The sequence below is a fragment of the Sus scrofa genome, chromosome 4, assembly GCF_054392235.1.
Source record: "Sus scrofa isolate SSC_HxYL_T2T_F1_AM1 chromosome 4, Sscrofa_HxYL_maternal_Yorkshire_Landrace_v2.0, whole genome shotgun sequence".
Taxonomy (NCBI): Eukaryota; Metazoa; Chordata; class Mammalia; order Artiodactyla; family Suidae; genus Sus; species Sus scrofa.
This window is the reverse complement of record NC_139386.1, coordinates 38090924-38105047: the sequence shown is the minus strand read 5'-3', so window position 1 is coordinate 38105047 and position 14124 is coordinate 38090924. Positions and strand designations below refer to the sequence as shown.

The 14124-nt window shown below is 37.6% G+C and overlaps 1 protein-coding gene and 1 non-coding gene across 2 annotated transcripts in view; one reads left to right on the top strand and one right to left on the bottom strand.

The window, feature by feature from the left end:
* STK3 (serine/threonine kinase 3) overlaps nt 1–14124 on the bottom strand; it is a 295227-nt gene that overhangs the window by 224527 nt on the left and 56576 nt on the right. The window contains exon 3 of the mRNA XM_005655350.4: nt 6486–6614. Within this exon, the coding sequence (XP_005655407.3) occupies nt 6486–6614 (129 nt within the window). The remainder of the gene's footprint in view (nt 1–6485; nt 6615–14124) is intronic.
* LOC146403768 (U6 spliceosomal RNA) lies at nt 7049–7154 on the top strand. The gene has a single exon (XR_014845044.1). It is a non-coding gene; the product is annotated as a U6 spliceosomal RNA (small nuclear RNA).

Here is a 14124-nt window from a genome sequence, read left to right as displayed (position 1 = left end):
GGTGAGCTTTAACAACAAAACACCTTCTTCTTTTGAGTAGCCATGGATTACAAATTACATTTGGAAAAGAAAGAAATGTTTACACCCCAAAGTTTATATGTGGCCTACTATTGGTCATCTTATGGTATCTTCTATATCAGTGTTTTAAAGCACATATAACATCTTGCAATTACTTTGTCATTGACTTTCATCTGCCACCCCTGGGAAAAAATAAACTCCATGAGGATAGATGCCCATCGTGCCTGCTCTCCATTTTCTTTTCAGTGCCTCCCTTCTTAAATGTGCAATGAATAAATAAACAAATTAACAATCACAGAAAAATTAACAGCAGGTAACTAATTCAGGCCTCCCCAAAGGAATAACATTTAAACTAAGAGTCAAAGGTTGGCTAGAAGTTAACCAGTTATAAAGAGCATTCAAGTATGAAGAATGGTCTGTGCAAAGGCCCTGAGGAGAGAAATAGCAAATAATTTTCAAGGGATTAGGGTGCCTAAAACAAAGTGAGTGAAGAATAAGGTAGAACATAACATAAAGTAGTTGCAGATGGAGGCAAGAGACCGATAATGAAGGGCTTCAAGACCAAGGTAAGAAGATTGGGCTTTAACAGCTATGAAAGAGAAAATCAGAGAAGAATTTTAAGCAGAGGAACAGCATGGTCTAATTTATACTTTTAAGATTCCTCTGGCTGCTGCTTCAAAGCTAAATTATAGGAACGTAAATATGAACCCAGGTAGACCAGTTAGAAGTTGTGTTGGTCTATGCATGCAGGAGACTTTATTAATTATACCTTTTTATTTTCTGTATTTGTGCTGCTTTGACACCTAGGACTTAGTGACAAAGCAGCCACTGTTCCCTTAAGGAAGGCTAATTACTAGAGGTAGCATCTGTGAGCATACCCTTCACAAGCAAACAAGTCAATTTAAAGTCCAAGCTCCCAACCACCTCCAGGGTCACTACTTCCTAGCCCTAATCACCCCAGGGCCATATACCAGACCAAAAGGGAAAGTAGAGCACAATGAAATTATTCAAACCAGCCAATCCTAAACCTGTTTATTCAGTCTCACCACTTCCTTCCCACAGATACCACAATAAAGGCTCATGCCCACATTCCCCTCTCCCCTCCTGCCTCCTAACTGACCCTGATGTTTCTCTGTATGGGTTTTCCTTCCCTTTCTCATCCCCAACCCTTCTGGGACCTGTAAGTTTAACAATCTATCTCCTGATATGCTGGTCTCATCACACTTTAATAAAAAAAAAAACTTACATTTAAAAAATGAATGGTAGTTTGGAGGAGGAGTAGAAGAAATAGAAAACAAATACAAGAGCTATTTTCATGGTACACTCAATGCAATTTGATAATGATATAGACTATCAGTTTATCATTTATCAATTATCATCAAAATTTCTAATTATTAACATTAGAATTAGATTATTAGAATGTATTAACAGTTAGAATTGTTAACAATCATTAAAATTGTTAATAACCGCTATTAACATCAGCAAGTTAGAATACAGTGACCAACTTTCCCACTGTGTTTTATTCACTGTGTGCACAGAGTGAATATAAATTAAAGACTGGCAAATTAAAGACTGAAATGCAAAGTCATCACTTTGAAAAATTACAAACACAGACATAAATGAACTCAGAGAGTTCAAGACTTGGGAATTCTACCTCAGTCTGTTTCCACTTACATAGATGTTATTTATTCATCATTCATTCATGTATTATTTTAAAATAACCAGCATTCACTAAACAACATATATAGCCTAGTGGCAGATGCTAGGGAGAAAAATGGGTAGAATTCAGCCTAGTGACAGAGAAGAAAAGGCAGTCCAGGCAATGAGGAGCTCATGAAGGAATTTATACAAGAAAATAATACAATCAAATAGCATTTAAATAGGATTATCCAGGAGTTCCCACTGTGGAACAGTGGGTTAAGAACCTGTGGTGACTCAGATGGCTAAGAGGGTTAAGGATCCAGTGTAGGTCACAGCTGTGGCCAGGATTTGATCCCTGATCTGGCATTCCCATATGCCAGGGGCACAGTCAACAATAATAAACAAACAAAGAGGATTATCCAGTGCAGGATTGTTACAGGCCAAAGATGACATTGTTCATTCTAGCTGGAAAGTTAGTTAACTATGCAATTATTTAGATATACTAACATATTTTTTTTTAACCACACATTGCTTATTAAAGGCTGAGGACAAAACAGGGAGCGCTTCCTTCAAAACACTAGCTCAGTGTTACTTAAAATTTTAAGCAACACACAAAGACTCTTGACTAAGCCACCGTATGGACTTACAGGACATATGAGAACCCAGCAATTCTGTGTATTCTTGGCACAGTTAAATAGTTAAATATGACTTTTGAAAGTTCCACTGGGTGGAGGGACAAGGAAGATACAAGTCAAATTACAGTATACACCAGGAAACAAAGGTGAAACATGATGCCTTGATAACTGGGGTAAAACTCATGAGATAGATGCTACTCCTTTCTCCTGTGCCACTCCTCTCCCTTTCACTCTCCTGTCCCAATCATTTATTTCCTTTTCCCTATTTAACACCCTCAGTCCAGCGAAACTACACAGCATGTTCCCCTTTTTCTCCTCTTTTTTGTTTTTTTGTTTCTTTTTTTGGCTTCCTCTTATATCCTGCCTAATGCATCATATCCTTGCCATACCTCTGTCTTCATTTCATATCCCCCCAAACCCTTATCCTAATGGTCTTCCTCTGGTGTCACAAGTCAAAATAGTAGTAGTATAAAAAGAGAATTGAGGAAAAAAACAGAGACACCAGGGAGGGAAAAATGAAGCTGCTATAAACATCCATGTGCAAGTTTTTGTGTGGACATAAATTTTTAACTCCCTTGGGTAAATACTAAGGAGCATGACTGCTGGTTCACATGGTTAAAAGTATATTTTTTGCAAGAAAACTGCCAAACTGACTTCTAAACTAGCAAAACTATTTTGCATTCCCACCAGCAATGAATGGACATTCCTATTGCTCCACATTCTTGCCAGCATTGGGTTTTGTCAGTGTTCTAGATTTTGGCCATTCTAATAGGTATGTAGTGGAATCTCATTGTTTTAATTTGCATTTATTTGATAACATATGATGTGGAGCATCATTTCATATGCTTATTTGCATATCTTTTCTGATGAGGTACTGTTTCCTTCCAAATTATTTTAATGCCAATTCTCAATAACACGTCTACATTAATACTAATAAGCAGTAGTTAAAATGTAATGCTTTAGGAGTTTCCATTGTGGCACAGTAGAAACAAATCTGACTAGTATCCATGAGGATGTGGGTTCAATCCCTGGCCTCACTCACTGGGTTGGGGATCCAGCGTTGCCTCGAGCTGTGATGATCGAAGACTTGGCTCGGATCCCACATTGCAATGGCTATGGCGTAAACCAGCATCTGCAGCTCCAATTAGACCCCTACCCTGGGAATTTCCATATGCTAGGAATGCGGGCCCTAAACAACAACAACAACAAAACCGTAATGCTTGATCCTGTCATCATTCATTTCTCAGTTTTTCACTTACCTTATCTTTAGGCATTTTGAGGATCTTTTAACCAACTAATTTTTTTTATCCCTTCACCACTTCCTATGTTTAGTATGAATGTAAAAATGAAATCTAGAAGATGGGATCCATTTATCAATACTTGTTTCACCATCTATTTCAAACAACAAATATTTGAGAAGTACAGGCATTCTGCTTTTATAAAGCGGTACAAAATTTCTAAAACTTATTCACATTTTCTTCCTCTTTAATTCGTTAATTTTCTTTCTCCTTAGTGGTTTAAAGTACATAACAAGAAAAAAGATTAAATTTCCCTAGCGTCCCCTCAACCGACAATGCTCTTCCACATACTCCTTACAGATATCCATTCACATTCATTCCACAAAAACGTACTGTGCCAGGCATTGTAATGTATACTAAGAAATATGATTCCCTCTCTCAAGGAATGAAGAAGGGCTAAAGATAAAACATTTCGGAAGGAGACTCTGCAAGACAATGTCATCAGAAGGATCAGAAAAAGAGAACTTCCGTTGTGGCTCAGCGGTAATGAGCCTAACTAGGCTCCATGACGATGCAGGTTCAATAACTGGCCTCATTCAGTGGGTTAAGGATCTGGCACGAGCTGTGGTGTAGGTCACAGATGAGGCTCAGATCCAGTGTTGCTATGGCTGTGGTATAGGCCAGCAATTTCGGCTCCAGTTCAACCCCTAGTCTGGGAATTTCATGTGCTGTGGGTGTGGCTCTGAAAAAAAAAAAAAAAAAAGAAGTATCAGAAAAAAGAAAAGAGATGATTCTCAGTTTTGTTGTTTAGAGACTGAAGATGAAGATGCCATTTTAAAAAAAGGAATTTGAAAGTCTTGTGTACAACAATTAAAATTTTGGTTTTAGATTGTTAAATGTGAAGCTGCTTCTGGATATTCCAATTGAGTCATCCAGATAGGAATTAGTAATACTTGTCAATACTTGAGTAATCACTATGAGGCAGGATCGAAGGATACTTAGTAAGACATAGTCCTAAAAGCAAAGAATTTCAGAATCAGGTGACAGAGAATGCAAGTAAACTAGTGCTTAAAAGAAAAACTCGGAGTTCCCGTCGTGGCGCAGTGGTTAACAAATCCGACTAGGAACCATGAGGTTGCGGGTTCGGTCCCTGCCCTTGCTCAGTGGGTTAACGATCCGGCGTTGCCGTGAGCTGTGGTGTAGGTTGCAGACACGGCTCGGATCCCGCGTTGCTGTGGCTCTGGCATAGGCTGGCAGCTACAGCTCCGATTAGACCCCTAGCCTGGGAAACTCCATATGCCGCGGGAGCAGCCCAAGAAATAGCAAAAAGACAAAAAAAAGAAAAACTCGGGTCAGAGAAGAGACTGAAAGTGAAAGCACTGGCCAGACCATGACTTTATAGGTCATCCTTAGAAGACTAGATCTATCAAGGCAACAGAGCCACTTAAGGGTTTTTTTAAAAGGGAATGGCTTTAAGTGTGCGTTTCAGAAAGAAAACACTAGCTTCAGGGAAGAAAATGGGTAGGAGTAGGCAAAAATGAAAGACAAAGTGAATATACAGGAACGGTTGCAGAAATCTGAGCAAGAGCTAATAGGTACTTAGATGCACAAAGGTTAGGAAAAGAGATGTACAATAGGTAATACTTGTGACACTGCCTTCCCCACACCACACTCAATTAAAATCTCTAAGGCACAACACTAGTACCTGAACTATTTTTAGCCAAAATAATAAAATAATAATAAGCCCCTAATGGGCCTAGCACTACCCTATGGTCAATCTTTCCTTTTCTACATCAAACTATGGGAACCACATTCTTATCAAGTTACCAAATTAATAGGAAGGTCTGGGGAAACTTTACAATTATATATTTTGATCTGGAAGCTGAGGAATGTATTTTTTTTCCTATAACCACTTGGATCTCCAGTTATACGGCCTTCATGGAAAATATGTAATATAATCTAAATATACAGCACACAATAAAGAAAACGGAACAGACTCACGCAACAAAGTTCCTCTACGATTATTCAGTCACTTCATTAGCCAAAAAGCTTATAATATATGGATCTTATACACTGGAATTTTGGAAGAGGAATTTTTCCATAGATCTCTTACTAACAGGGCCCTGCTTTGTGTCCAGACTCCCCTAAGTTTCCAGCTCTGTCACCATGTGACACAATGCTGATGAATAAAATATAAGCTGAGGGTTTCTGGGAAAGCCCTTTCCGGCTTCTTCTCTTCTTCTTCCTGTCTGGTACATAGACATAAGGCTGGAGCTGGAGCAGCCCTATTATAACCATGACATAATAAATATGAGAACAAAGACTAAAGCTAAGTATAAGAAGCCTAACACAGTTTAAACTTCATTGCTGTTATACAAACCCAACCTCTAGACCTTCTGTAAAGGGAGAATTATAAACCCGTCTCTGAAAAGGTAACTATAGGCTAAATATAATCCTAATTTATATACTCTGCATCCCTTATAATGTCAAGGCTACTTAACAGAGTATATAAGACCCTTCATGGTCAGCTCCATTTACCTATCTAAACTCATTTCACATCAGTCTGATGGGAAGTTAGAATAGAAAACTAAACAATTCGAGTTCCGGTCATGGCGCAGTGGTTAACGAATCTGACAAAGAACCATGAGGTTGCAGGTTCGATCCCTGGCCTTGGTTAAGGATCCGGTGTTGCCGTGAGCTGTGGTGTAGGTCACAGATTTGGCTCGGATCCCACGTTGCTGTGGCTCTGGAGTAGGCCAGCAGCTACAGCTCCCATTAGACCCCTAGCCTGGGAACCTCCATATGCCACAGGAAGCAGCCCTAGAAAAGAAAAAACAGAAAAAAAAATTTTTTTAATTAAAAAATAAAACTAAACAGTTGACCAAAGAACACATTTTATTACACATTACTGGCAAAACTCATCAAAATGAAGGTAAAGAAAATCTCTTCATACCTGTCACACTGCTGCATTATGGAAATTTCTTTGATTATTTCCTGAAGATCTGACTCAACAGGTACTTGTTTAATTGCCACAACTTGACCAGATTCCTTATGAATTGCTTTAAATACACTTCCATAAGACCTAAAAGAAACCAAGACATTTCTTTATTTTTTTCCTTTTAAACATTATAACTATTATGAAAAAACAGTCTATTATGAGTTTTTACATGTAGAATTTTCTAGTTTAAAATACTATTTAATGGTTACAAATTAAACAAATTTAAAAAGTGAATTATATCTAATCTTTAATGATTCAATTATAAACTTAAAATATATTAAAATCATCAAATTAAGAAAAAAAATCTGTTTTTCTTGTAATGAGAGAAGCAGACTTAGAGTTTGTCAACTCAAACAAATGCAGCATTAAGATGTATAAATGGAAGTTAAAAGAACAAAATACACAATAAAAACAGCCAAAGTCTCATGTTAGGAGAAAAGGATGATCTCTTCTTAAGCAAAATCATCCCCAAAACATCAAAGTCCCATACCTATTCAGACTGCTTAAGAATCAACTGAGTGCTCGTTTCAGCAGCACATATACTTCAATTGGAATGATATAGAGAAGATTAGCATGGCCCCTGTGCAGGATGACATGCAAATTCATGAAGCATTCCATATTTTTTTGAACCTATATGTCTTTCAGGCAGAAGCAAGCAGATATAGGAAGCGGTTAATGTACTTAAAAAAAGGCAACCACAAATCAAAACTGAACACTACATTCACAAAAACTGAAAAGTACTCAAGCATAAAATAAATGGAAACCATCCAACCAAAAAAAGAAAAGAGAGACAAAGAATCAGCAAGAAAACAAGGTTTAAAATGGCAATAAACACATATCTATCAATAATCACCTTAAATGTCAAAGGACTGAATGCTCCAATCAAAAGACACAGAGTCGCAGATTGAATAAAAAAGCAAAAACCTTCAATCTGCTGTCTACAAGAAATTCACCTTAGGGCAAAGGACACATCTAGATTGAAAGTGAGGGGATGGGAAAAGGACAAGACAGGAAAGCAGGAGTTGCATATATTCAGACAAAATAGACTTTAAAACAAAGGCCATAAAGAAAGACAAAGAAGGACACTATTTAATGGTTAAAGGATCCATTCAAGAAGAGGATATTACAATCTTAAATATATATGCCCCTAATATACCTACAACAAATACTAACAGACATAAAAGGAGAAATTCATGGGAATACAATCATACTAGGAGACTTTAACACCCCACTCACATCAATGGACAGATCCTGTAGACAGAAAATCAATAAGGCAACAGAGATCCTAAAGGACACAATAGAAAAGTTAGACTTAATTGACATTTTCAGGACATTACATCCAAAAAAATCAGAATATACATTCTTCTCAAGTGCACATGGAACATTCTCAAGAATTCATCACATACAGGGGCATAAAGCTAACCTCAACAAATTTAAGAGTACAGAAATTATTTCAAGTATCTTCTCTGACCACAATGGCATGAAACTGGAAATCAACCACAGGAAAAGAAATGAGCAAAAACTTACTACATGGAGACTAAACAACATGCTACTAAAAAACCAATGGGTCAATGAAGAAATCAAGAAAGAAATTAAAAAAATACCTTGAGACAAATGATAATGAAGACACATCCACTCAAAAAGCTATGGGATGCCACAAAAGCAGAGCTCAGAGGGAAATTCATAGCAATATAGGTCGGCCTCAAAAAAGAAGAAAAATCTCAAATCAACAACTTAACCCACGATCTAAGTGAATTAGAAAAAGAAGAACAAACAAAGCCTAAAGCCGGCAGAAGGAAGGAAATCATAAAGATCAAAGAGGAAATCAATAAAATAGAGATTCAAAAAACAATAGAAAAAATCGATAAAACCAAGAGCTGATTCTTTGAAAAGCTAAACAAAATAGACAAACCTCTGGCTAGACTCACCAAGAACAGAGGAAAAACCCAAATAAACAAAATAAGAAATGAAAAAGGAGAAGTCACAACAGACACTACAGAAATATAAAAACCCATGAGAGAATACTATGAACAATTGTATGCCATTTCCTAGAAGAAATGGAAAACTTTCTAGAGACGTACAGCCCACCAAAACTGAATCAAGAAGAAACACATCAACTGAACAGACTGATCAGTAGAAATGAAATTGAATATGTCATAAAAACAATCCCTACAAATAAAAGTCCAGGAACAGATGGCTTCACAGGTGAATTCTACCAAACATACAAAGAGGAACTTATACCCATTCTCCGTAAACTTTTTCAAAAGGTAGGCTGAAGAAGAAGGAACACTCCCAAAGACATTTTATGATGCCACCATCACCCTAATTCCAAAACCAGACAAAGATGCCACTAAAAAAGAAAACTACAGGAAAATATCTTGATAAATATAGATGCAAAAATTCTCAACAAAATTTTAGCCAACCAAATCCAACAACATATAAAAAAGATTGTACACTACGACCAGGTGGGATTCATCCCAGGTTCACATGGATGGTTCAACATATGCAAATCAATCAACATCACACACCACATTAACAAAAGAAAAGTCAAAAGCCACATAATCATCCCAATAGATGCAGAGAAAGCATTTGACAAAGCACAACATCCATTCATGATCAAAACTCTTACCAAAGTGGGTACAAAGGGAACATACCTTAACATAATAAAAGCCATTTACGACAAACCCACAGCAAATATGATATTCAATGGAAAAAGCTGAGAGCCTTCCCACTCAAATCTGGAACAAGGATGCCCACTCTTATCACTGTTATACAACATAGTATTGGAAGTCCTAGCAACAGCAATCAGACAAACGAAAGAAATAAAAGGCATCCAAATAGGAAGGGAAGAGATAAAACTGTCACTGTATGCAGATGACATGATACTATATATAGAAAACCCTAAGGACTCTACCCAAAACTACTCAAACTGATCAACAAATTCAGCAAAGTAGCAGGATACAAGATTAACATGCAGAAATCAGTCACATTTCTGTATACTAACAATGAAATAGTAGAAAAGGAATACAAAAATATAATACCTTTTAAAATTGTACACAAAAAATCAAATACCTGGGAATACACCTGACCAAGGAGATGAGAGACTTACATGCCGAGAACTATAAAACATTAATCAAGGAAATTAAAGAGCATTCAAAGAAATGGAAAGATATTCCATGCTCCTGGGTTGCAAGAATTAATATTGTAAAAATGGCCATTTCTACCCAAAGCAGTCTACAGATTCAATGCAATCCCTACCAAATTACCCATGACATTTTTCACAATCCAAAAATTTATAGGCAACCACAAAGGACCCAGAATTGCCAAAGCAATCCTGAGGAACAAAAACCAAGCAGCAGGCATAACTCTCCCAGACTTCAGGCAATATTACAAAGTCACAATCATCAAGACAGTGTGGTACTGGTACCAAAACAGACATACAGACCAATGGAACAGAAGAGAGAACCCAGAAATAAACCCAGACACCTACGGTCAATTAATCTTTGACAAAGGAGGCAAGAACATAAAATGGGGAAAAGACAGTCTTTTCAGCAGGTGGTGCTGGGAAACCTGGACAGCCACATGTAAATCAATGAAGCTGGAACACATCCTCACACCATGCACAAAAATTAGCTCAAAATGGCAGAAAGACCTAAATATAAGACAAGACACCATCAAACTCCTGGAAGAGAACACAGGCAAAACATTCTCTGACATCAACCTTACAAATGTTTTCTCAAGTCAGTCTCCCAAAGCAACAGAAATAAAAGCAAAAATAAAACAACGGGACCTAACCAAACTGACAAGCTTTTGCATAGCAAAGGAAACCAAAAAGAAAACAAAAAGACAACTTACAGAATGGGATAAAATAGTTTCAAATGATGCAACTGACAAGGGCTTAATCTCTAAAATATATGAGCAACTTATACAACTCACCAGCAAAAAAGCCAACAACCCAATTGAAACATGGGCAAAAGACCTGAATGGTTATTTCTCCAAGGAAGATATATACATAGTCAACAAGCACATGAAAAAATGCTCAACATCACTGATTATTAGAGAAATGCAAATCAAAACTACCACAAGATACCACCTCACACCACTCAGAATGGCCATCATTAGTAAGTCCACAAAGAACAAATGCTGGAGGGGGTGTGAAGAAAAGGAAACCCTCCTGCACTGTTGCTGGGAATGTAAGCTGGTACAACCACTATGGAGAACAGTATGGAAGTACCTTGGAAAACTTTACATAGAACTACCATATGACCTAGCAATCTCACTCTTGGGCATATAGCCGGACAAAACTTTCCTTGAAAAAGACACAAGCACCTGCATGTTCACTGCAGCACTATTCACCATAGCCAAGACATGGAAACAACCCAAATGTCCATCAACAGATGATTGGATTAAGAAGATGTGGTATATATACACAATGGAATACTACTCAGCCATAAAAAAGAACAAAATAATGCCATTTGCAGCAACATGGGTGGAACTAGAGACTCTCATATGGCGTGAGGTCAATCAGAAAGAAAAAGACAAATACCTTATGATATCACTTATATCTGGAATCTAATATATGGCACAAATGAACCTTTCTACAGAAAAGAAAATCAGGGACTTGGAGAACAGACTTGTGGTTGCCAAGGGAGAGGGGGAGGGAGTGGGATGGATGGGGAGCTTGGGGTTAATAGATGCAGACTATCGCCTTCAGAAGGGATTAGCAATGAGATCCTGCTGTGTAGCACTGGGAACTATGTCTAGTCACTTATGATGGAGCATGATAATGCGAGAAAAAAAAATGTATCCATGTATGTGTAACTGCGTCACCATGCTATCTATACAATAGGAAAGAAAATTGTATTAGGGAAATAATTTTAGAAAATATGGAAAAAAAAGAATCAACTGAAACCTTCAGCTGAGGACCACATAATATCAAATTTGAATCTGGTGCCCCCTGAGTCACAGATCCAAGGTCTCTCCAATGCTGTTTTCACTATCTTCTCTTCCTCAGGAACAACACCACATACTCACAGATAAATAAAATGAGTAGTAGGATCTAATGGTTACATGTCCCAAGCTGTCTCTGCTGTTAGCAACAGGGTATGATTAGGAAAAACAGGCTATGCTATGTACTCTAGTTATAAAGAGTTTATTATGAAATTTGGAGCTCAAATAACTTGTTGAATGGTCAGAGATGCAAAGGTCATGAAATCTGTCACTGAAGGTCAGAAAGGCCAACAACAAAGACCTTCAACCTGAAGCACTAGCCTACTCCTGCATTCACTAAGAGAGTCCAGAGGATACATCCTTTATCAGTGTCACCAAAAGCTTCACATGCAGGTCAAAAATGGCAGAGATGTCAGATGCCAACACTGAAATAAACTCCCTAAATTTAATGGATGATGGGATCCACTAAGAAAGAGGAGTGGCAAGAGTTTCCTTGTGGTGAAGCTGGTTAAAGACTCAGTACTGTCACTGTAGCAGCTTTGGACACTGCTATGCTACAGGTTCAATCTTTGGCCCAAGAACTTCCACATGCCATGGGTAGAGCCGCTCCCCCCCTCCAAAAAAAAGAGGAAGAAGAAGAAGAAGAAAAGGAAGAGTGGCAACATCTTTCCATCTGAGACAAGGTGGGCAAGGTAACCATAATCATAACTACTACAATGAAGAAACAGGACATGGTAATCACAATCATAATGGGAAACAAAGTACAGGTGAATTACAGTTTTCTATTTTCATACATCTAGGTTTTGATATTAAAGTTGTGCTGGCTTCAAAAAATAAAGTTAACGCTGGCTTCATAAAAATAATCTCAATTATCTTTCCTTTAATGACTGGCTAAAATTTAGCTGGTACCTGCATCCAAAAAGAATAAAATACCTAGGAATAAACCTACCTAAAGAGACAAAAGACCTGTACTCTGAAAACTATAAGACACTGATGAAAGAAATCAAAGATGGAAAGATATACCATGCTCGTGGATTGGAGAGTTAATATTATAAAAATGACTATACTACCTAAGGCAGTCTACAGATTCAATGCAATCCCTATCAAATTACCAAGGACATTTCTCACAGAACTCAAAACAAGATATTTTAAAGTTTATTTGGAAGCACAACAGACCCAAAATAGCCAAAGACATCCTGAAAAAGAAAAATGGAGCTGGAGGAATCAGGCTCCCGGACTCCAGACTATACTACAAAGCAACAATCATCACCATATGGTACTGGCACAAAGACAGAAATAGAGATCAGTGGAACAGGATAGAAAGCCCAGAATTAAACCCACACACCTACAGTCAACTCATCTATGACAAAGGAGGCAAAGACATACAATGGAGAAAGGATAGTTTGTTCAATAAGTGGTGCTGGGAAAACTGGACAGCCACATGGAAAAGAATGAAATTAGAACACTCCCTAACACCATACACAAAAATAAACTCCAAATGGATTAAAGACCTAGAAATAAGGCCAGACACTATAAAACTCTTGGAGGAAAACATAGGCCAAACACTCTCTGACATAAACGACAGCAACATCTTCTCAGATTCACCTCTTAGAGTATTGACAATAAAAACAAAAATAAACAAATGGGACCTAATCAAACTTCAAAGTTTCTGCACAGTAAAGGAAACCCTAAACAAAATGAAAAGACAACCCACAGAATGGGAGAAAATCTTTGCAAGTGAATCAACTGACAACGGATTAATCTCCAAAATTTATAAACAACTTCTGTAGCTCCATACCAAAAAAAAACAAACAACCCCATCAAAAAATGGGCAGAAGATCTAAACAGACAGTTCTCCAAAGAAGACAGACAGATGTCCGAGCAACACATGAAAAGATGTTCAACATCACTCATTATTAGAGAAATGCAAATCAAAACTACTATGAGGTACCACCTTACACCAGCCAGAATGGACATCATCAAAACATCTATAAACAGTAAGTGCTGGAGAGGATGTAGAGAAAAAGGAACCCTCGTACACTGTTGGTGGGATTGTAAATTGGTGCAACCACTGTGGAAAACAGTATGGAGATTCAGCAGAACACTAAAAATAGAACTACCATTTGATCCAGCAATCCCACTCCTGGGCATCTATCCAGAGAAAACCACGACTCCGCAAAGACACATGTACTCCGATGTTCATTGCAGCACTATTTTCAATAGCCAAGACGTGGAAACAACCTAAATGTCCATCGACAGAGGAGTGGATCCAGAAGATGTGGTACATAGACACAGTATTACTCAGCCATTAAAAAGAACGAAATACCAGCATTTTTAGCAACATGGATGGACCTAGAAATTACCATGCTAAGTGAAGTCAGCCATACAATGAGACATCAACATCAAATGCTTTCACTGACATGTGGAATCTGAAAAAAGGACAGATTGAACTGCTTTGCAGAACAGATGCTGACTCACAGACATCAAAAAACTTATGGTCTCTGGAGAAGACAGTTTGTGGGGTGGAGGGATGTGCTTGGACTGTGGAATGGAAATCCTGTGAAATCAGATTGTTATGATCATTATACAACTACAGTTGTGATAAATTCATTTGAGTAATAAAAAAAATTTTTAATGAAAAAAT